Source organism: Tenrec ecaudatus, chromosome 5 (assembly GCF_050624435.1).
Source record: "Tenrec ecaudatus isolate mTenEca1 chromosome 5, mTenEca1.hap1, whole genome shotgun sequence".
In the NCBI taxonomy this organism is placed as follows: Eukaryota; Metazoa; Chordata; class Mammalia; order Afrosoricida; family Tenrecidae; genus Tenrec; species Tenrec ecaudatus.
The window spans coordinates 157,231,433-157,255,147 of NC_134534.1; the positions used below are offsets into that span (position 1 = coordinate 157,231,433).

At 40.3% G+C, this 23,715-nt stretch overlaps 1 protein-coding gene across 4 annotated transcripts in view; it reads left to right on the forward strand.

The window, feature by feature from the left end:
• The window catches only part of DIP2C (disco interacting protein 2 homolog C), a 521,839-nt gene that overhangs the window by 311,260 nt on the left and 186,864 nt on the right, over positions 1 to 23,715 (forward strand). For all 4 annotated transcript variants that reach the window (XM_075550143.1, XM_075550144.1, XM_075550145.1 and 1 more), the window contains 3 exons: positions 5,458 to 5,583; positions 8,039 to 8,248; positions 21,396 to 21,530. In XM_075550143.1, coding sequence (XP_075406258.1) covers positions 5,458 to 5,583; positions 8,039 to 8,248; positions 21,396 to 21,530 — 471 coding nt within the window. The remainder of the gene's footprint in view (positions 1 to 5,457; positions 5,584 to 8,038; positions 8,249 to 21,395; positions 21,531 to 23,715) is intronic.

Sequence of the window (23,715 nt, forward strand, 5' to 3'; positions counted from 1 at the left end):
CTAAATGGAAAGCTTGATTAACAGTCTGACCTGGAGGAACAAAACCCAAATGCACTGAGTCAACATTTTCATCCATTCGGGAAGTTGATGGATGTCTAGAATGATTTTTGTCATCAGTGGAAATTTCACCTTTTTTGAATGAGAAAATAACTCATACACTTTAGTTTTTCCCTAAGTGTTGTCCATGTAAGCTGTGTTCAACATCACAACAGATTCTGCAGCATTTTTCCAGAGCAGGAAACAAAATTTCACAGGCATACGCTATTCTCTTAAATTGGCCACCACACAAAAAAAGGTTCAAGCAAAACTCCTTTCATGAAAATAATTCACTGTGACAAAGTTCAGGAATTGTGCCTGGTCTGACCTCCCACACCCCACACCAGGTCGTTGCACAAAGGGAGTGCAACAGAGCAGCAAGGGGAGCAAAGCCACAATGTACCTGAGGAATTCTGAAAGTAGACTTTGGACTAGGGGTAGGGCTTGACACTGCATCAGACCCAATCGGAAAACATTCATACGGGTCTACAAGCCTTCTACAGGACCCTCACAGTCTAAAGTACTAAAGGACCATGTGAATCTCAATTTCCTCAAGCCTGAGATCAGAAGAACTAGATAATGCCTAAATACTACTACAAATCACCCTGAAAGGAGCGTATTTGTAGGTTCTAGATAGAACCAGAGAAAAATGTGTACCAGAAGTTAAAATTATAAAAGGCTGGGATTACTGGTTTGATAGAGATTAATGGAACCCCTCATACTGTGGGGTCCTTAGTTATCTTTTGAACTTGGAAATGAATTTTGGTCCCTTAGCACAACTTTCAGCTTAGCAGCAGACAGGCCTATAAGGTAAACCGTAAGACTGGAGAGGCATACACTCTTCAGAATAATTGACCTTATAAGATCTAAAGGACAGCTTATGCCCAGATTAAAGCTCAGAAGCCAGGAAGGCTTAGGAAACGATGACAAATTGGAATAGGAAACACAAGGAATATGGGGGAAGAGTGTCATTAAGTTATGAGAATTACAATCAATGTTAGGAAACAAAAATGTGTATGAATTACTGAATGGAAAACCGATTTGCTCATTAGAATTTCACCCAATCACAATAAAGAGATGAATGACTTAATCATTACAAATTCCTTTCTTCACACCAAGATAAACTGGGACTATGGACATGGACCTCAGTCGAGAGAGTACATAGAAATCAAATATTAAAATGTAAAGCTATTACTGTTTCTGTCTAGCTCTGAAGGTGGTATTTTCACCTGTATAACCCTTCCCCAAACAATTCTGTAATCTCTGAAGTACAACACAGCAAAACTGTTTTGGCACCTGGAGGTACTCGAATCTTGTTCTTCTTAAATGGTCTTGGAGTTTAAGGGCCAAAAAGTCCTCTGTGGGGACAAGACCACTGTGGGGTGGATGGACTACAGTTTCCAATGAATTTCTCATAGGACACCCAGGTTGCGCTCAAAGAAGGAGCAGGTGGTGTTTTCTTTTGGAAGAAAGCAATTCCTCCATGCATCTCTCCTGAGCTTTCCCCTCACCAGTGCTGTTTTTATCCTGAAAACTCCTTCCTAATCAGCTCTTGTGATGGTCCAGTGTCATTGGGAAACAAGCTAGCCAGAGTTTTGCAGTGCAATCCCTAAAAGGCGTCATCGGTCTCCTGAGCCTTGAATGTGACTGACCAGCAGACCCCCTTCCATAATGACTGTTTTGACTGGACTGCTTTTTGTAAGGCATCCTGAGAATACTAATACACGTGAACTGCTAAGGAAACTTGTCTGCAGCCATCTGTGTTTAAACAATTTTTTAATACACGTGCAGATATGAACTGGAACCCTTGACATAGTCTTCTGTATGTGATCTAAACCATAGTACTTTTAATCAAGACATATGCTTATGAAAGCTGGACAGTGAATGAGGAAGATTGAAGAAATTTTGATATACAATTGGTAAAGAATATAGGATATATGATGAGCTACCCCCCAAACCAAATAAATCCATCCTAGAAGTACAACCAGAATGTTCCTTAGAAGGAAGTATGGAGAGATTGCATTTGAACATGTTTGTCAGGAGGGATAGTCCCTAGAGAAGGATGCTGTGCTTGAAGAGGGTGGTGCAAAGAAAAAAGCTCGTCAAGCAGATGGCTGCAGTGGCCGCCATCATGGGCTGAGGCAGCAACAGTTGTGGGACGGGGCACTTCTCTTTTAATTTGGTTTGCTGTGAGTTGGAGCTAGCTTGACGTCACCAAATGACAGCCGGTTCTATCTATTTGCTTTTTCTCTATCTGCTTTTCTAACACATTAATGCCACCTGGGAATTCAGAACTAAAAGCCTTTCAGACATAATTCACATCAGTTGGTCCCTTTTCATCCTGTCCATATGCAGCTTGGAATATCTTTTGTCACATTTTGGTACTTAACATCATTGGTACTTAGTATCGGGAAAGTTAGCATTTCTCTTTCCCATAAGAATAATTGTGTAATTACAATATCAGATTTTTTTTCCTGGTATGAAGTTTTATCTTAAAAATGCATTTGAATTTCAGACCTTCATTGGAATTCATTATCTGCCTTGTGTGATCAGCAAATTTTGTTAATGTCTTGTATACGCTGTGAAAGCTCATTAAAAAGAAATGGTGGCACCGGGCTTATATGTTGACTCTTCTGTCACCCTGCTCAGAAAATGGGGAAAATTCTCTTTTCATTATTTCCCTTCCACAGCCTCTTCTCTAGTTTCTAATTCACGTGACTTGGTAAAAACTGTATCCAGGGCATTTATAATTAAGAGTTTGTGGAACACATAATCAAATGCTTTAATGCGTTTCAAATGCATAACAGCTGCTGAATTACCTTCATAAACTGGCATTGTGAAAATGATGCTCAGACTTCAAGGGAAGATTTGTTTTATGACAGCCTATAAAATATTGCCGTATTTTCTTTCTTAAAAGTTTTTATTGTTATGGAGTCTTTCATAATTGGTTTGGACTTTAAGCTAAATTCTCCGTACAACAGAATTGTAAACTTTTTCTCTATCCTCGTGTAATACCTCATTTGCAATGTTATTATCTGCTCAAGGACTGTCTCCTTTTACTGCCTTCTGGGCGTTCATGGGTACCTGGGGCCTCTCTCTGTGGCATCCACGGTCACTAGCTTCCTAGAAGGTAGAGTTCATGAGCTGCCCCTTTGCCCTAATGTCTGTCCTCCCATCACTAATCTTTCCTCTATTATACTCGGAGCCAATATAAAGATCCAGTTTCGTAGGGTTACACTTTTTCATAGTGTAGGCCAGTGTCCCTGTGGGGTACTTTTCCCCCAGTTGGGGAGTTGAGTGAGCTACTCAGATTTGTTGAGGGAAAATAAAAAGGAAGAAACAAAGCTGAAGAGGAGAGTCACTTGATGGCTTTGATTTCTTCATCCCTTTTATCCCATGTTAAAACCTGTTTTCAAAAAGACCTGTTTATCTAGTTACTAGTTTAAGGTTTTGGCAGTCTTGCAGTCCAGAAGTATTCGGTTTGGAAAGCTTAATACATGGTGATAAATTCTGACTCAGACATTTTCTTCAGGGTTGAAGCTAATGGAACTTTTTTTTAAACCATACTTAAAACTGAGAGGTTAATCTATACTGAAGTTATTCTCTTTCCACATATTTACCTTGTTTTTGATTCAAACTGGTTTAAACTACAACACTGTTTACCAGGGTCCCTGTATAGTACAAGTGCTTAAGTCTCTTGGCTACAGCAGCAAAGTTAGGGGTTCACGTGTTATTTCAAGGTGCCTTGGGAGAAGGGCCTGACATCTACTTCTGAAAAGTTTGCCATTGAGCACCCTCTGGAGAGTGTTCTGCTCTGATACAACACATGTGAGCTCAACATGACACTCAGCAGAGTCCATGGCAACTGGAGTTTTAAAGACCAAAACCCAAAGCCAAGCCCAACTTATCATTACCCTCAGGGACAGAGTAGCTCTACCCCCACATGGCTTCCACGGCGAGACGTCTGCACAGAGCAGACTTCCACATCTTTCTCCTAAGGGGCACCTGCTGCCTTCCGACAACTCACCTGAGTGCTGTAGCCACAGCCTCACTAGGGCGCCTCGTTTTAAAGAAGGTCTCACCAAGGGACCAAACAACCACAGACCCAACAGTGACACTATTGGAAGGGTCTTGCCGTGGTGCAAGATGAGGGCCAGAGAGTTAGTGGTTCCAAGGTTCAAGTCCTAATAATGCCATCCGCCAGCTTTAGAACGTTGCATTTCATAAACTCCCCGTCCTGTCTGATAAGATAGGAATATGTAATGAGGGCAGCTTGTGCTTGAGAGTGAGACAGTGTGAGAATGCTTACGTCTGGATTCCTAGCTTCTACTCTTGCTTTCCTGGGGCTTCCTTCACAGAAGCCAGAATGAGTCTACAAACAAAACAAAACAAACCCACAAATCGGATCAGACCTTTCTCTTGCTTAAAATACCCCAATAGTTTCTCCTTGTATTTAGATAGGATCCGAACTATTTACCAAGGCCCATAAAGCTTCCATCCTGTTGCCTCCCTCTGCCTTTGACCACCAGACTTTAAGTCACACAGGCTGCTTTGTTCTTTTCAGCCAAGGCTGTTCTCATTCACACTGAAGACCTTTTTACCGGTGGTGTTCTATGACTTGGAAACTCTCGCCTGGGCAGCTAAAGGCTAATAGATTCTTATTCAGATTTCAAATTTCCCTGACCTCCAAAATCGAAGTAGTCACTAAGTCAATATCTGTTATATCCTATTTCAATTCACTGACCTTTTAAGTCCCTTTGAGGAAAGTAAGCTGCCTGAGACACAGTGACTTTATCTCCCTCAGGTACTACCTCACAGAGTAAGCATTCATTCAGTGTGTATGGGACTGGCGAGTTAGTACGCTGGGTTACAGTATATCAAATGTTTAACCTAATGCATGGCCTACAAATGAGTACTACTGACTTATGTTACTCGTGATTATTGATGCTTACCAGATAGATAGATAGATAGATAGATAGATAGATAGATAGATAGATAGATAGATAGATAGATAGATGATAGATAGATGATAGATAGATAGATAGATAGATAGATAGATAGATAGATGATAGATAGAAGATAGATAATTTCTTTTACAAGTAAATGGAAATGAGTTCAGATTTGAAAATGTGACCTGTCACAACATATGTGACTATCACGATGCACCCCAAGGAAAGCACGCAGGAATTTACATCCAGCATTTGACTTTCCAATGTAGATTCTATGATAGTAATCTAAAATCTTTGAGTGAATCTGAATGTCTTCTTACTGTAGCTTACAACATTGCGTTTCCTTCCTCACCCATCCATTTGTTACAGCTTCAGTGAGAAAGTGAACGTTGTCAGAGGGCTGGGGAAAGGAGAAAGAGCACTGTGGCCTGGCCTGAGCAGTGGAGTCACCGAGCTTTGTTTATTGTTTTAGACGTTCACACGGAAGCTGTGCAGGCGGCTCTCGCCAAACACAAAGAGAGAAAGATGGCGGTGCCCATGCCTTCCAAACGCAGGTCCTTGGTCGTGCAGACCTCGATGGACGCCTACACACCTCCAGGTGAGTGAGTCCGACCCTGTCTCCGCCTCTGACATCGAGAGGTGCACCCTTCACAAGTAAGGGAGCACCGCCCTCGCAGGCAAGCCAGAGCACGGAGATAGACAACATACTACGGATTAATCTTGGAAGGGAAATTAGTGTAAGCTCTTGTATAAATTCATGTTTTAGACGTTTCGTTCGATTCATAGACATAATAAAATAAATACTAGTAAAGTCTTATAAAGTTTTGGGAATTTAGCTTCTTCATATAGCAATAAATATGAGTTTGTATCTTTATGGCACTGACCACTCAAGTACTTCGTGGTACTCATCCCGGACAGTACTTCGTGGCACTCATCCCGGACAGTACTTCGTGGTACTCATCCCGGACAGTACTTTGTGGTATTCATCCCGGACAGTACTTCGTGGCACTCATTCGGGACAGTACAGTTATATTAAGCTCACTCTGCTGTAGAATCCATGCTGGCTCATGTTAATCAGGGCTCCTTAAAAGTCTTGTGAAGTCCCAGATAATATTTTAGTCTTTGCTTATAATATAATCGCTGGCAGTTAGGTAGCGCTGCCATGGTAGCAATAAGAGAATGGGGGTGGCTGCTTTCCAATTAAATTGTATTTAGGAAAGAGGCAGTGGGTTGGATTTGGGCTATGGGTCAGCAGACCCCAGATCTAAATGGCTGAATCCCATTTATATTTCTGTTATATACTACTGCTTGTATTTAATCCTAAATTTTGTATGACTTCCTAAGTTCTCTACTTCACTGTTCCCAACTAATTATCATCTATATTTCAGATCTTCAAAACCAAAGTGAGAGAGTTAAATTATCCAGTTATCTATTAGAAACCTGAAGAGTTGACCCCACTTGACTTTGCTTGCTTCTGTGATTTTTGATTCCAGCATTATCTATGCCATTGTTGCAGCTTTATTTTTTGCATAAAACTAAGTTACTTAGCATACACATTGGACAGTGTTAAATGCCATCTTTTTTTTCCCTCTGCCAACAGAAAAATTGTAGTTGTAGGAGTAGTGGAATGTAATTTTATATACCGTGAAGATGCAGGAACTCATATTTCAAACCAATAAATGTAGCCAAGAGTTTAATATTGCTTTAAACAAATCAACTATTCAACTTTCCTTTGAAAGTACATGTATGAGCTTTGTACCACAACCTTTGTATTGTTTTTTCTTTCCTTGTACTGATACACAAAGCATAATTTGGAACTATTGAAAAATCAGCTAATTTATTATGCTGGGTTATTTTGGTTTATTTCCCTTATAGTTATGATTTACCAAAATCTATAATGTTGAATTATTTACCAGAATAGCCTTACAAGAATAGCAAACCTACTTACCATTTTTGGACCAATTAAATGAATTTTTTTTAAGTTTATTTTAAATAATTTTATTCTTGAGTTAGACCAATTTAATACCAATATTTAGAGAGAGAGAGAAAATTGTTAATCACTTACCATTATGGGAATAATAAATTTGAATGTGTAGAATCAATGTAATTTCTGTTGGTAATGTGCTTATTTTACATTGAATTCGTCACTGGAAAATATTATCATGTCACAGTTATAGTCCACAGATGGACAGTCAGAAAACCAAGCCTTGCTTCCAAAATGCCTTGGAAATGTTATCTTTTGTGAAACATTTCCATTTAATTACTTGACTAGCATTTTCATGCACTGGACATAGTAGGATTTTTAAACTTTTTCAGGGGTGTTAAGTGGTGATCTCCTCTGGGTAAGTTTATGCCGTCATTCTGACTCACAGTCTCAAGTGGCTTCCGGGGAAAATGACAGAATTTATCACCCAAAATATCGAGTATCCCATAAGCAATCGACACATACACAAAGAAACAGGAAAACGTAATCTGTGGTCCAGAACAAAGCAGTCCGTAGAAAATGAACATCAGATACACGGTCTCTTGTATTGTCAGTGACCGCAAATGACTACTGAGTACATGAACTATGGTTCTGGGAATTGTCTGATGCTAGTAGTATAAAGCACAGCACTTCAGAGACTTGATACTGAAATAGAGATATTTATTGATATTCTCTACATGTTGACTGAAAATATATGAGATATTGGATTTTAAATAAAATGTCTTTATTTGACATAAAAATAATTAAATAACTAAAATTAATTGTGCGTATTTCTTATATAATTTGGTTTCTTTTCAAACTGTTTTGTAGAGAAAATTGGTAAATGTGTCCTAGATTGTAACAACAAAATAAGCTTTTGGTAACATAATTATTTAATGTACTTTTAGATGAAAATATCATCATACTGAAGAGTTATTTGAAAGGTAAAAAATTCCAAAAATTATTTCAAGCATTTACGGTGCACTGATTATGTGAGCTAAATCTGTGTTTGCAATAGAATACTGTGTGAGGAGGGATTGAAATTGGGTGTGTGTTTTTACGACAGTAGCACAACTCTTTATACACACAGATACCTCGTCTGGTTCAGAAGATGAAGGATCTGTACAGGGAGATTCCCAGGGAACCCCCACCTCCAGCCAAGGCAGCATCAACATGGAGCACTGGATCAGCCAAGCCATCCATGGCTCTACCACATCCACAACGTCCTCTTCTTCCACGCAAAGTGGTGGGAGTGGTGCCGCTCACAGGCTGGCTGATGTCATGGCTCAGACTCACATAGGTAAGTGTACCCAGGAGTATTTTTCTGCTTATTTCCTTACATGCCTTCTGTTCTGTTGCTATCTAAGTGACCAGTGGGCAGTGGTGTTCTTTTCTGTTTGTGTTCTTCACTTGTACAGCACACCTGTAGGAGCTAGCATTCTATGCCACACTCCCCAACTCCAGGGCTGCTTTAGATGAATTATTTTCTGGTACCCTAGTTTTATAATTTTTTTCTCAGTCTACTATTTTCAGGAGCTTTCTGTTCATAGGGAATGTATTCTTGGCTCGTTTGGAAATGGCCTGGCCATTTCTGTTGTCATATTTTCTTCCTCTGGCTTATGCCTAAGAGTCCTGGTGGTGTAGTAGGTTACTCATTAGGCATCTATCCACAAGGTCAGCAGTTCAAATCTGCCAACAGCTCCATCGGAGAAAGATGGGGCTTTCTACTCTTATAAACAGTTACAGTTTGGCTTATGTTGAAAGATGTACACCACAATGAAATTTTAATAATGGTGATAAATAAGACTGGAATTTTAAAGTCACATTGCCATTATTTTGGGAATCATTTAGGGAAATAAGAAGGCTAGAACCAGGACTAGTTTACAAGGCTTTCCACCATGGATAAGTAGATTGTTTTTACCTTGAAAACTCATGGTATTTGAGCCAAGGGTCTTCAAAAATCTTTGTGGAGAAATGGAATTGAAAGAGATCATGGAATTTCCCCACAAACTTTTTGAAACGTTACATCCTATGGTGATTCAATAATCAGTCAGCACCTCTGCATTGGAAAAATAATTTAATGTTAGGAAGCATTTTCCTGAGTTGCTTGAAAGTAACAACTGGGCTTGATAAGTATATATGGATGAAGCTTGCATGAATAATTGCTTACTTTTCTGCCTCCACTTGACCTCTGTTCTCCTATTCCTCGGCAATGCTAGGGACACGAGTTGTCATGCTGTATCGAGGTGTAATGCTGTATGATGCCCAGTTCTGTTCTGATCTGTATCCATCGTCGGTTAAGATTTCCAAACATTTCGGGAACACAGTTTCCACGTAAAACCAATATCAGGGAAATGGTTTGAGTATGCTGCCAAGATTGTTCACTGTGATTGGTTCTTTAAACTAACCATGGGGGGGGGGGGCGGAGTTGGTTAAGTAATCCCAAAGGAGACCTGCTGTGTACTACATGTGATCATTCTATAGATTCCCCAGTCCCATCTGAACTGCTATGGGAAGCCATTTATCTGATAAAATCTCAATTCAGAAATTAGCTGAGTGTAGCAAAAGAATTACGTATCGTATATATGAGCCTCCCAGATTGTTTACTTCTAGAGCCTCAGCTACTTAACAGAGTCAGAAACTGTAAACTGATCCGTTAGGGATTGTCTTTGCAGTGCTCCGTCAGGAGCTGCCTCTTATTAGCAGAAAGGCGAGTCCTCGGGTGCTGGCCAACAGAAGGGCAGCAAGTCAGGTGATCTGGCCTCATCCGCTCTGTCATTCGCAGTGATGGGATTGTCAGCAGTCACTTCCCTGTGCCGTATTTTCATATTAAAATTTAAAGAAAAGAGCGCCAGTGGTCAAATCCTTACATTCTGCCTCTTATTCCTGTTCTAAAGTATAAACAGGAGAACAGAAACCATTCTCATTTCCTAAAAGTGATCATCAAATGTACAGTAATAATACTATGAAATTTTAATTTAATAAAATTTAAAGAACATGAACATTGATTAATGTAGCCAATAGCCTCCATTTGAAATTACAGCAAGTCGTGAATGAAACAGAAATGCATGGCCATCAAGTATTTGAATATAATCATTGTTTTTTCTTGTGAATATTTGAACTCTAGCTAGTGGCTTGGGCTCTGCAGTATGCTTCTAGCATTAAACTGGTAGATTAAACCCAGAAGTCATGTGTCCAAACTCTGCCCTTCACCCTCAGTCTTGAAAACCATTGTGTTGTGCTTTCAGCTCACTTTTAAGAAAGCGCTAAGGACCTTACCAAGGCTAGCATACATCTATATACACATGAATCGCTGCATGTCGTTTTCTCCTTGTGAGTTTGCGCTAGGAACATGGGGTGGAAGGGTAGCATCTCACTGCCACCGAGTTTACTCTGCCTCAGAGGGACACTATAAAACAGAGTAGAACTGCCCTGTGGGTTTCAGAGACTACAAAACTTTATGGGACTGAAAAGCTTCATATTTCATCCATGGAGCAGCTGGTGGCTTTGATCCGCTGACCTTGCAGTTAGCAGCCTGTCTCATAACCACTTTGCCACCAGGGCTTCTGAAAACATGGAGAATAAAATTTATCCAAACTATAAACGTTGGGATTATGTTGTTGAGTATTATGCTGTTTTCAGAACTTCTTTGGGATCAGATTGACAGCAACAACCCGGAAGATTCGTTAGGAATCTAAGGGAACGCTGAGCTCATGTTAATGAAGGAGGAAGAGCCCACAGAGGAGGGTGAGAATGACTGAGAAATCGAAAAGTATAATCCCTGTTACTAACCTGTACATGTAGATGCTGTCGAATTGGTGTGTGCTTTGCTGCGCATATTCTCAGCATTGACACAAACAAATAACACTTAGGGGGGAAAAGATGGTCTCACTCGTGTATGGCAAAATTCAGTGCACACTAAATAGCTTTTGAGTTTGTCACATCTCAGTAATTTTTAATTTGACACAAATCTCAGTTTTTAGAATCGTGTGGACTGTTCTTTAAATAGGGGTGGGTGTTTAGAAAGACGGAAGTAACACCGTAATAAAAATCACAGGAGAAGGGAAATTGTAATAAACTTTCCTTGTGGAAACAGAGGCAAGAGCGAGAAGGAAAGCGCCTCTGCTGGGAGCCGGGAAAGGCTGCTGCTCAGAAAGAGTGTGTGTGCGCTCAGGAATGCAGGCCACAACACCGATTTGTACTTGTGAAGCCTCCATAAGTTGGCGCTTAGGTAATAAGGAGACCTATTTTGCCCTGAGGGGTTGCATTCTTTGGGGCCTTGAGTGTCATTCACCAAGTGTGTCAATCTTGGTACTTAATTGTTGAAGCAAACTCTGAAGTCCTGTGGTCTTTTCGTCAGGCCAACACTTAAATAAGTATATGTGCCTTGCCTGTATATAAATAGTCAAACCCATTTTGTATAAACACTAAAATCCCTTTCCAGTTTTCTTTTGTTTCTTGCTGTTCTGTTTCCTTTCAAACCTAGCATGGTTGTGTGTTATGTTCATACTTAAGAGAAATTCCAGTGCAGCGTCCACGACATTGTTCATCTGAAGGCTGCTACAGAGGCCTTTCCTGAGTGGTACTTCAGGATGTACTGCCATGCTCATAACCCTTTATGCACAGCTAGAGTAAAACATTGACTTGGTTGCAAGTCCTCTGTCCATTATGAGAACTAAAGTCTTTTTGGATTATGAGAAAATAAGAGCCTTTGTTTATGAAGCATTTATACAGCAATTAGAAGAGATTAATACATCTAAAATATTTTATCAGCATCAGAAGTTGAAGGGCATAACTTAAAATAATCAGTAGATTTAATGAATACTTTTGAACTCCATGGAGTGTATTTCTCTAAAAAGCATTGAGAGTTAAAAAAGAAAAACATCTACACAGAAATGGTGGAATTGAAGAGAAATGACATTAACACATTTTTGTATAAGAAATAATATAACAAATCATTAACACTGTTGTCCATTCAGAATAAATTTTAAAACAGTTTTCACTGCCATGAGTCAATTCCAACTTAAAACAATCCGATAGGACGGAGAAGAACTGCCCCTTTGAATTTCCAAGGCTGTAAATCTGTTTATGTTCCTCAGAGAGTGCTAAGGTAATTTAATGTGATAATGTGTTACATTTTAACCTAACTACATCATCCATAATTGGCTTTACAGTGCTCTGTCTGATAGCGGGGCCATTCACATCCTTGGACTCTGGTCACAGGAGAGTTACTGAACGTGTGGGGACCCTGCAGTTAGAATTTAGGCTTCCACTGCAAACCGGGTGCTTAGAACCTAAGTTCTGATACTGTTCCCTCTATGAGATTTGGGTTTTATTAGTTACAACCCTTGAATCACACAGGCTGGCATGCTTCTTCCATGTGGACTTCACTGACACCCTACTTAGATGGCTGCTTGTTTCCAGACAAGCCTTTAAGAGCCCAGGTCCTGTACTTTCTAATAGAGGCTGTAGATCTTTACAGGAGCAGCCAGCCCTGTCTGTAGCCCACAGAGCAGCTGGTGGTTTGAACTACTGATCTTGCAGTTAACAGCCCAGGGCTCCTTTATTTATATTTAGGAAAATTTTAAAAACCTTTTATATTGGCGATTCTCTTCATTTCTAGCTAAAAGCATATTGTTAAACTCTCTGTAATCTTTAGTTAACGTATAGATCTGAAGATATTGTCACAGATAGGCTTCATCGGCATGTGTTGGGGTACGTATTCATAGCCTGATGTTCATAGAAATAATTTCCATTTCTGGAGTATTGAAGGATTTACTTGATAGTGAATGCTGGATTGGTGATGTTGGATTTTGTTTGTATCAACAAGTATGTTTTCATCAGTTTCTTATTATCTGTAAGAAGGTGAAACATGCACTCCAGAGAATTAATTCATTGTATTTACATTAAATTATGTAATTATTCTCAAGCTTGGCAATTGAGCAGTTTGATCCTATATTCTGCTTTGCTAGGGAATTTATAAGCAGTGCATAAAGAGCTATAGTTGTAATAAATTGCCCTAATTTATTTATGTGTACTCATCCAGAATATTAGTGAATTGTTTTATGATCTCTATTGATATTTTTTCAAACATTTACAAACAGTTTTAAAATATCATTATCTACTGAAAGTGATTGTTCTTGAACAACCTATAAGCTTCATGCTGGGCCCTTCTTTTGGCTGGCGTTTGTGTGCTAGTCCTCACAGCCTCGTTTTGGGGGCATTCTTGCAACTTAGAGCTTCATAGTTTTCAGGTCAGCAAGCTTTCTCTATGAAGGGCTGAAGAATAAATAGTTTAGGTTTTGTAGGCTATATGGTTTCCATAGTAACTACTGTTGTAGCATAAAACCAGCTACAGAAGATATATAAAACAAGGGGCGTGGTCGTGCTCCCATAAAACTTTATTAACATGATAAGTGACAGGCCACACCTCAGCCTATACCGTGTCAACCCCCTATTTTACAAAGTTTTAACCCACCCTACTGGAAAAGAAAAATGCCACCACTTTTCTGTCTGTTTCCTGTGGTAGCGGCGTGTTCCTATACTGCTGATGGCCGTGTCACCGTTATTCCGAACACCAATACACTCACCTGTGGTGAACAGGTTTTAGCAGAACGTCCAGACTAAGAACAAATGAGGAAGAAGGAACCGGCTGTCGATTTCTGAGGGAATAGCCACAGAAAACCCTTTGAATATCAGGGGAACGTTTTCCAATATAGTGCCAGAATATGGGCCCCTTAAGTTGGAAATTACTCAACATGAGTCCGGGGAAGAGCAGCCTCCTGAAAGCAGAGCTGACCATAGTGACGTGGATGGAACAAATCTTTCAGAACCTTCAGCTGCTACAGGAGGATGACTCAAAATGAGAATAAATAGCTGCAAATATCCATTAGTAATCCGAACATGGAATACACGAAGTTCAAGTCTAAGAATATTGTCCATTGTCAAAAATGAAATTGAGTGTATAGAGATTGATGTCCTAGATATCAGTCGGCTAAAATGAACTAATATAGGCCATTTTGAATCAGAGAATCATAGGCTTTACCACATTGGGAATGACAAATTCAAGAGGGATAATATTGCATTCATTCTTTAAAAAAAATTTCAAGTCCATCTTGAATTACAATGCTGTCTGTAATAATATCGATACGCCTACCAGGAAGATCAGTTAATACAACTCTGATTTAAATTCATGCACTAACCACCAAAGTTAGAAACCACTACATTGGAGGAAATGGAAGAATTCTATCCCCACCTTTAGTCGGATGCTCATCAAGCACGCAATCAAGATTCGTTGATACTTATTATCAATAAGGAAGTTAGAAACCAAGATTGGAATTGGAAAATGTGGCCTCTGGATAGAAATGCATGGAGATTCTTCTGTCGGCTACATATTTATTTGAAGGATTCATTTCTAAAAGAAACCTGTTTTAAAAGATAGGTTCTTCAGCTCAGGTGACAGTGAGACCTTTTCATTAAGCAAGTCTCCTATTCTGTCTCTGGTCCTATCTGGGGAAAATCTGTGCTTCACCTGAATGTGTATGTACCATCTGCAAGCTGGTAGCACAGCTGTGATCCTGCATTAGCACTTTTAGTTGGGGATAAAATTGAGATATACAGAAATGTACTCACTGAAATTGGTCAGGTATCTTTTATTCATATCATTTTATCAGAGGTCTTAAATAATTTTTCCAGCTTAAAACATCTTCATATCTCATCTTGACTTGTATTTCCTTTTTCTGAAGTTGAATGCATGTTCCTCCACTCATTTTTTTCTTTCATATCTTGTCTTTGTGTCCCAGTTTCTCCCACCTCCTGCCCAATGGAGATTGCTTGTGTCTTCCGTCTTTTACGCCCTATTCTTTTCCCCGTCCGTTTGTGTGCTTTTGGTGTTGGCAAGTCATCCATCCTTTGGGCTTCTTTGACATCACCTGTCCTGATTTTCCTCTTTTTGACCATTTCTTTTCCTTCTGGTGACTAATCTTTCCCTTTCCTTCCCACCCTGTCTCTCTATATTATTATAGATTTCATCTGTTTTCACAGTTTAAAAGTTGTACTTTCCCTCTGTCACTTAGATGTCCCTATTTCCAGCCTTGAAGTTGTTACACAGTTTTACATTTCAAACTGCATATTGAATATCTATACCATCAGCTCCGCTTTGTTCTTTGATATCTGTGTGTATGAAAATCACTGCATTACTTTTTCTAAGACTCTCATTTTAGACTAACAGTATCTCCATATGCAAATGAGAAGAAATAGCTGCAAAACCTCAGAAGCCTCAGTTGTCTTTGATATTCTTTCTCTTTCCCAGAGCAGTCAGGCTTTGAAGTGTGTCTTATAAAATTTCTCCTTTCCATCACTACTACCACTACACTGATTCCAGACTAGCTAGGCGCTGGGCAGCGAAGTACAGGATCCGAAATTTGAACTCAGAAGCTTCTCTCAGGGGAAAAGCTGAAGCTATCTGTTCTCATCAAGATGTATAGTCTCAACTGCATGAGAGGTCACGCTTACGTGGCAGTGGGTACTCCACCTGCAGCCTTTGATATGAATAACAGCTCACTGTGAAGAAAACCAGAACTCTCACAAGTGGATGGATAGGTAGCGTGATAAATGGAAAGAAGGCTGACGTTGTCAAGGATTTCATCTTGCTCGGATCCAGAATCAATGCTCATGGAGGCAGCAGTCAAGAGTTCAAATGATGTGTTGTCTAAATCTGCGGCACAAGACCTCTTTAAAATGTTGAAAATCAAGAACGTTCCTTTCAGGACTAAGGTACCTCTGATCAAGCCATGGTATTTTCCATGGCCTCATATGCATGTTAAGTGTGGGCACTGAATCAAGAAGACTGCAGAATTGATGCCTTTGAATGGTGGTGCTGGCAAAGAATCTGGATCTGGGTCATCCTGTTAATTTTAATGCTTGTATTGTCCCCAGTTATGATTCTTTTCATAAAAACATCAAGACGAATTCTAACATCACTCTCCATGGAGTGAAACTGAAAAGCACTGCCCTTGCAAAGGAGATGAGGACGCCCTTTACCACTACTCCTATTAAATGTCGTGGTAAAAGTCTTAGAGGTATAAAGCAAGAAAAGTATATTAAAAGCATCCAACTGGGAAAAGACAAAATAAAATCCTATTTTCTGGTCATAATAATCCTATACATGGAGAATCCCAAAGACTAAGCAAGAATGTTTTGGTTAATTGAAAGATTCAGCAAAGTGGAAGGTTATTACATCAACATTTGAAATCAGTTAGATTTCTTCATACTAACAAAAAGGAAATAAGGAAAATGATAGCACTTACACTTAAGCATAAATATAACTAAGAACAAAAGGCATGTGCAAAGAAAACTACAAAGCACTATAATAAAAAACAAGAGATCTGCGTAAATGGAAGAGTGTGCCATGTTCATGGGTAGAAAGGCTTGACATTGTGATGTCGATATCCTCAAAGAGCGCTACAGATGGAATGTCATCCTGATCCAGATTGTAGCATCCTTTTTAAACAGATAGAAAAAATCGTCACCAGCTTTGTATGGAAAATGACCATGGAGAAGCAGAGCACTGCTAAAGTTTAACCAAGTAGGAAGTTTCTCACTTCCTAGAGTCCAAGCCTATTACACAGCCGTGGTAGTTAAAACAGCCTGGAACTGGTACAGTAAGAGACGCATGGACCATGGAACAGAAGTGAGAACCAAGAAGCAAATGCATCTACCTAAGGACAGCTAATCGTTTTTTACCCCGGGTCAAGCTCATTAAATCAGGTAGAGACATCTGCTTAACACATGGTGCTGGAAAAATTAAATGTCTATTTGCAGATGAATTAAACAGGTCTTTTCATATATCTAACACTGTATTAAAACAAACGAGATAGACAAAGACCTACACGTAATGCCTAGAATTATAAGGATTGTCAATGACAAAGTAGAGACAAACTTTGGGTCACTAATTTATGGCAGAAACACACTATCAAGCACAACTGGAAGCGCACAAACAGCAGAAACAAACTAGATGACTGGATCACCTAAAAATTAGACACTTAAGTGCAACAAAGATTTCACCAAGACAATTAAAGGAGAACCCAAATACTGGAGATGGGGGTTTCTGGGTAATAATATATCAGATGAGGGACTAATCTCTAAAATTTATTTTTAAAAAGACAACAAAAACAATCGTAATAACCTTCCACTTCACTGACCCCGCAGAAGCCCTGAGAAGGTACTCTTTATTGCAGCTGGCTCTGTGGATCACCCTGGTAAACAGGCACCTGTAAAAGCAAAAGTTTGCTGAGGCCAAGACGTTCCCTTAACATTGAAGTTGCCAGATTGTGTGTGATCCCGGATTCAGAAGCTCCTGCGTCAGTGGTAATTCTGTGTGTCCTCTGCCAGCTTCTGGAGCTCAGCCACCGTTTCTTCGTTTGTTGAGATCTTCCTTACTTTCCCTCAAACATTTGATCCGTCTCGAAATTGTTTCCGAAGAGGCAGCATTCCCATACACGTGCTGCAAAGCTTCAGCAATGCAGGACGATTTCCATGAGAGCTGTGTTTAAAAGATGTGCTGCTGGCCCGACCTTAGCAGCATGTATTTTTCCCACAGCACAGAAAGTACACTCTTTTTTTAAAAGGACACCTTAACAAGGCTAAGACAAGTGTGATCCCAGTGAGCATGTCTACTGCTCTCTGCTGCCTGGAGAGACGTGTTTCAACATGCTTTGTTTGGAACGCTACAAAAAATAGTTTTTTACTTACCTTCATTGAAACAGGTGTTGAAAACAGAATCAAATTCAGGAAGCATATAGAATTTCTAAGGCAGAGTCCAACAGGAAAAACCAACCATTACCCTAAAATTGGTCATGGCCGCGATATAGATGTAAAGATGGTACACGTCCTGTTGACACAAATAAAGCCGAGAGTTAGGATTTTGTCAAAGAGCGAGACGGGGACTTCTGGTAAGATGAGAGTCAAAACAACTAACAGAATCTCTTATCAAAGAAAGTTTCCTTACACTGCCCTCTAACCTGTCTTTTGTGAGCTTCTTGAGTTTTAGGTTCTTTGGAACCCGTGAGAATTGCTGAGAGCAGTAATGATAGGACGGGTGAGCTAGACCTCGCCGTTGGAGCGCCTTAGGGACTAGGGATGCAGCAGATGGAAAGCAATGAGAGACAGCCACAGAGCTGGGCGGGCCGAGCCGAGGCCAAGAACTCTGAGTGGAAGAGGCCTGGAGGCTAACAGTCTTCCTTTCTCTTGAAAAAGTACAGAGGAATTGATGGAAAGAATAGTGGGTGATCCTCCTAAAAAGATGCACATTTCCAATGAGGAGAATTCATAATTATCAGAATATTTTCTAATATTTGTGAACTTCCGGGCCTCCTATCTGGTACTGTGATCATTTTAAACCTCTGACCTTACACCTTCAACCTGACTCGACTTTTCTCTTTTTGCCATATCTAACAACAGGTATTTTTTTACATACAAGATTCTTTTAAATACTTCCGGAAAAATAGGTAACTTGCCTGGAGACCTGATCTTTACTGAAATAGGGCAAAGCATATCCCTCCAGAGGCAGCGTGTTCCCAGCAGAAGCCAGCTGCTGGCTGTATGACCCTACCGTGGTGGCATATGCACAGAGTTTGAAAAGAAGAGGGAGGGGACGTGACATAAATAAACTCAGAGAACACTTTGAAGTCACCCAGCTGTCACTGTTCCTATTTTTTAATCACCAGATGCATCGGAATCATTATTTCCCCCCCAACTTCAAAGTAGAAACACTGCAGTATTCTTGCCACCCAACAACACAGGGATTGGATAACATGGAGGATGCAGCTACAGTGTAACTGGAACATTTAATTGATCGTGAATAAAAGTAAACTGCGGAGAACTCATTTAGCTCCTTTTGTTTTAGGTGGCTAGTTTGAAATTGTGCTGATCGTACTGTAGTGTCTATTGTGTTTGCGTGTGAAGTATGTGTCCTAGAGAGTGTACTACTACTTCACCGTGGGGGGTGAACTTTTAGAGGATCGTAGCCCGCTTTGAAACATAAAATGCAGCTTTGTGGCAGACTGGCCGGTGGGAAGGATGAAGAGAGTGAATGTAATGCTGTAATCGGTGAAGAAGCCCTTGGGGCTATTCTCCTGTCCTCACTTCACATTAACTCGCTCCTGGAGCGTTCAGCCCTCGCCCTCCGGCCTGGATGCCCGGGGTCCTCTTAGATTTCTCTTCCCACCTCTGCTCCTCATCCCTCGGACCGAGCTCGCTGCTTCTTGGAGGCTAAGATCTATACGACAGCAGCTCAGAAGGATGGAATACGCTCAGGGAGGGGAGATGAGACGTGGCAAACTCAACTTTTCTGCAAATGGCCTACATTTAATGGACTGGGCTTGTGATTGAGGGACACTCTAGATGGCAGGCACGGCTTAACACAGGAGCATCTCGATGCTTCGTCACACATGTTTGTCGACTTAATAAGTAAATCCGAGTGCTTTGTGTATTTATTGACTTTCATGATAACACTCAGTACAGGTGGTATTGTCTCCAGTTCACTGAAAAGGTAACATAAAAAGGCTAGGTAACATGTCCAAGGTGACTCAGCTGGTAAACAGTTAAACAAAGCAGATGGCTTCACGCCTATGGGGCCCGTTTGCCTGGGAACCACCGAGTTCCGGGGAAAGTCCCAATCACACCAGGATAGCTTGGCACTCAGGACTGGTACATTTGAAATTTAACTAACCTGGAAGTGCAGATTAATACCTCCAAGCCTAATTCTATTTCACAGAAGATTGTATAGTACATGCACAATGCATATGGAAAACAGCTGTTACAGTTTCTTTTCCACTTGAATTATAGGTAGCTATTTTAGAAAAATGCTCAATTCTCGGCTTGGAAGTTAAAAGGGGAAACTAAGCAAAAGTGAGAGCCGAGAATGAATGTAGACCGTCCCTTCTATGCTTATAGGGAGGCCCAGAGGTAGGGAGAGAGCTTCAGGGGGAGGAGTAGAAGGAGAACAATGAACCTGAGTCATGTAATCAGTCTTCCAAATCAAAAGCTTTGAACAATAACAGGTAGGCATTTTTAACAACTTCAAACATTGTTCTTATAGCTTATTGAATTTATATACCTATAATTCTCATATACTTATAACTCAATGAAGGGTAGGTATGCTTGAAAATGTTCTATTCCATAGGATTAATATATGAAAATTATATCCTAATCATATACATTTACAAAGACCTATACAGTGCCTTTGATAGTATTTCTTAGCATACTGTCCTTTAATAAATATGAAAATCATGCTCCTCCCATTTAATTCTTAAGTGTTTAACTATTCTTGATGAGTGATGTAGGGAGAAGACCACTGTGTGAGAATGGTACCTAATACCCATGAGATAGTAAATAAACTCTTTTAATGAGACATTCAGTACTATTGACATTATAACAAATAATGTGAAGTTTTAATAGAAGAGTTAATATTTCTCAAATGCCTTTTCTCTGTCAAGAAATGCTCCCAGAATTTTGCATGTGTCCATCTTTTTTTTCCCTCAGACAACCTCAAAAAGGCGTAGTTATTATTCTTATTTTGTAGAACAGGAAACTGAGGCGCAGAGAGATTAAGATAATTCCCAGGATCTCCAAGAATTTACAGATCTAAGACTCAAAGCTTGAGCTTCGTGACTCCGAAGCCTGACCTTTGAACTGCCTCTCTTGCAAGATTGTGCCCTTGACCTGATTCTGTCTCCTTGTGACCCAGATGGGGTTTCCAAGACGGCACATCTCTGTAGGAGCAGACAGCCTCATTTCCCTTCTGAGGGACAGCTCGGAGATTTGACCTGTCAGCCTTGTGGGAACAGCCCAATACCAAACCCACAGTACGACCAGGGTTCCTTTCTACTGTGATAAAAGTCAATTCCAACTCATTGCAACCCACCAGGGCAGAGCATGATGGCTCCTGTGAGTTTCTGAGACTGTCACTCTTTACGGAAGTAGAACATCTCATCTTTCTCCTGCAGAGCAGCTGGTGGTTTCGAACTGCGGACCTTGTGGTTAAGAGTCCAGTGTATAACCACTACACCTCCAGGCCTGGATAAATTACTTTCTTCCATGAACAGACCATAACTCCTAAGACCTTCTATTGGTTATGTGAGAGTACCATCTTAGTCAGAATGCTCTAGTGATTTTTTGATGTGGTACCTGAGGAAGAAATTATGTTGGAAACTTTACCTAACAGTTCATTTGGAGAAGTATACATTATCTCGAATATCATCTATTTCATCTCTAAATTGAGAGTTGCGATTTATAGTAATCTGTTTATCTGATAGCATGCAAAAGAATAAATATTAACCTACGTGGCATTTTTTTGTTTGATAAAAGTTATGATACCCTGACATTTTATTTTGCCTTCAGAAGTCTATCCTAACCAGCACAACATTTAATAATTTGCTTCTTTGTAGAAAATCACTCTGCACCTCCTGATGTAACCACGTACACCTCAGAACCCTCGATACAGGTGGAAAGAGCACAAGGCTCGACAACATCGAGGGCGGCACCAAAGTATGGCAACGCTGAGCTGATGGAGACGGGCGATGGTACGTCTCAGAGCGCCTCCTCCTCTCTACTGACTCCCAGTGCAGTGCCGTCGCTTATGCTTCTCACAGGTGTACTGCAGATGCGCCTGTCATTTGTCACATGCTTAATGAATCTACTTTGGAAGGTGGGGTGGGCTAAGCTCAAGAAATGCAAAGTTTATCCAAGCTGAATTATAGGGTAAAATATTAATGTTACTGAAATCTATATTCTAAGATTATGGTCGGTCTCTCTCTCTCTCTCTCTCTCTCTCTCTCTCTCTCTCTCTCTCTCTCTCTCTCTCATGTTGGTCTAGCAGTTAGGAGATAAGGGTTTAAATGTTCGGACCAGTACAGAGTACCTAAAAAAGCAAGATGACTTTAACTGCAAAAGAAAAAGAATAGACAGATACAGTCAAAGCCCTGAAGTTACTCCATTCTGTGAAGTAGCCAGTTGGTGTATTTAAAATCACTCCATCCAGTCCCATTATTATTGATTTTTCTGGAAGCTTTTTTTATTTCAGGGTCTGCTTTAGTTCTACTAAATTCATTATTTGTTAATTAGCCATCATTGTTACCCTTATTATTTGAGTGATTCTGTTGTTTCTGACATTCATCATCTGGCCTCCGTGCTACTAGGTAAATCTGACATATCTTGTCTGGTTCAGTGATTCTCAGTGTGTGAAGACTTCTGACTTCAGACCCTGAACTTAAGGAATCAGAAACTCTAAGGGTTCAGGGGGTGGGCAGACTAGAATGACTCTTCTTTGCTCTAAATCAGTGGGGTCATGGCCAATTTGGGGGGGTCAAACGACCCTTTCACAGTGATCACCTAAGGCCATTGGAAAACACCTAAATATTTCACAATATATAATTACATGTTCTTTTGTAATTAATCACTATGCTTTAATTATATTTATTATGTTCAATTTCTAATAATGAAAATATGTCCTGCATATCAGATATTTACATTATGACTCATAACAGTAGCAAATTACAGTTATGAAGTAGCAATGAAAATAATTTTATGGTTGGGGTCACCACCACATGAGGAACTGTATTAAAGGGTCATTCATTAGGAAGGTTGAGAACCACTGCTCTAAGTTAAGTTGAAGAACCACTGGCTTTGTCATATGATCTCTGATTCACTTAAACCCAAATAAAGTGAGATTGTTTAGTAGAAATCACTGTGCAGAGACTGAGAACTCTCGAGTGTGTGTGTGTGTTCAAGATTTTAAATATTTAATGTATCAATTCTGAAAATCCCCACAACCATCTTTCGACCTCTTGCTGAGACATTTTTATTTGATTAAATATTTCTCCTTGAACTTGATCACAATCATTCCAAGAGTTGCAGTCTGCTCCATGTGATCCAGTGTGGTGGAAATGATGACTATGCCACTGGATTATTAAGGGCATGAACCCCAGTGCCCATTGTGCTTGAGACTCTGCCAGAAGCACCCCCAAACCCTTGTTACTGGGGGAGTGTTTCCCAGTGCCTTTCAGGGGGATAAGATTTGCCTGCATAGAAGATGCATTCAATCTAAGATTGCCAACAAGAGCATTGGTATTCTCTTTGGAATATTATCGTGAAATTTTAAAACACCATGACTTTTTCACTTCTTGGTTCACTTATTCCATTTTTAAAGTACTACCACAGTCATTATTTTAAGTATTACATTTATTCTAAAATGAGCACAATTTTTCTAGGTACAGATGGATATAGCCACACACGTTTGAGTTGCCAGGCGTCTAGATTTCATTGCGTACACATTCACTGAAGTACGTGGATCACTGGAAGGCAGTATTGATAGCTCTAGCTTTACTGGAAAGAGGAAAGGGTCTCAACATGCCGGCGCTAAATCCGGCTCCATTGTCTTCAGCCTTCCACCAAGTACCCCCCGCCTTTCATCAGGATGTGCTGGGACAGCATCACTTACCTGTCCGAGAGTGACTGCTAGTCCAGGTACTGAGCACACCCACGCACGGCATGCAGAACTCCCGAGTGCACCTCCCCCACCAGGGTATTCTTCCTGGACGCACTGAGGAGGAACACGCCGGGTTTTAGGACACATTTTCAGGGAAGCGAGTTGCTACTCCAGCATTGTCTAAGAAAGAAGTACAGTTTGTAGACAACAACTTCGGTTTTACAAATTCGAGGCGAGATCAAGCCACACACATGGTCCCAGAGGCTTTTCCCAATTGGGCC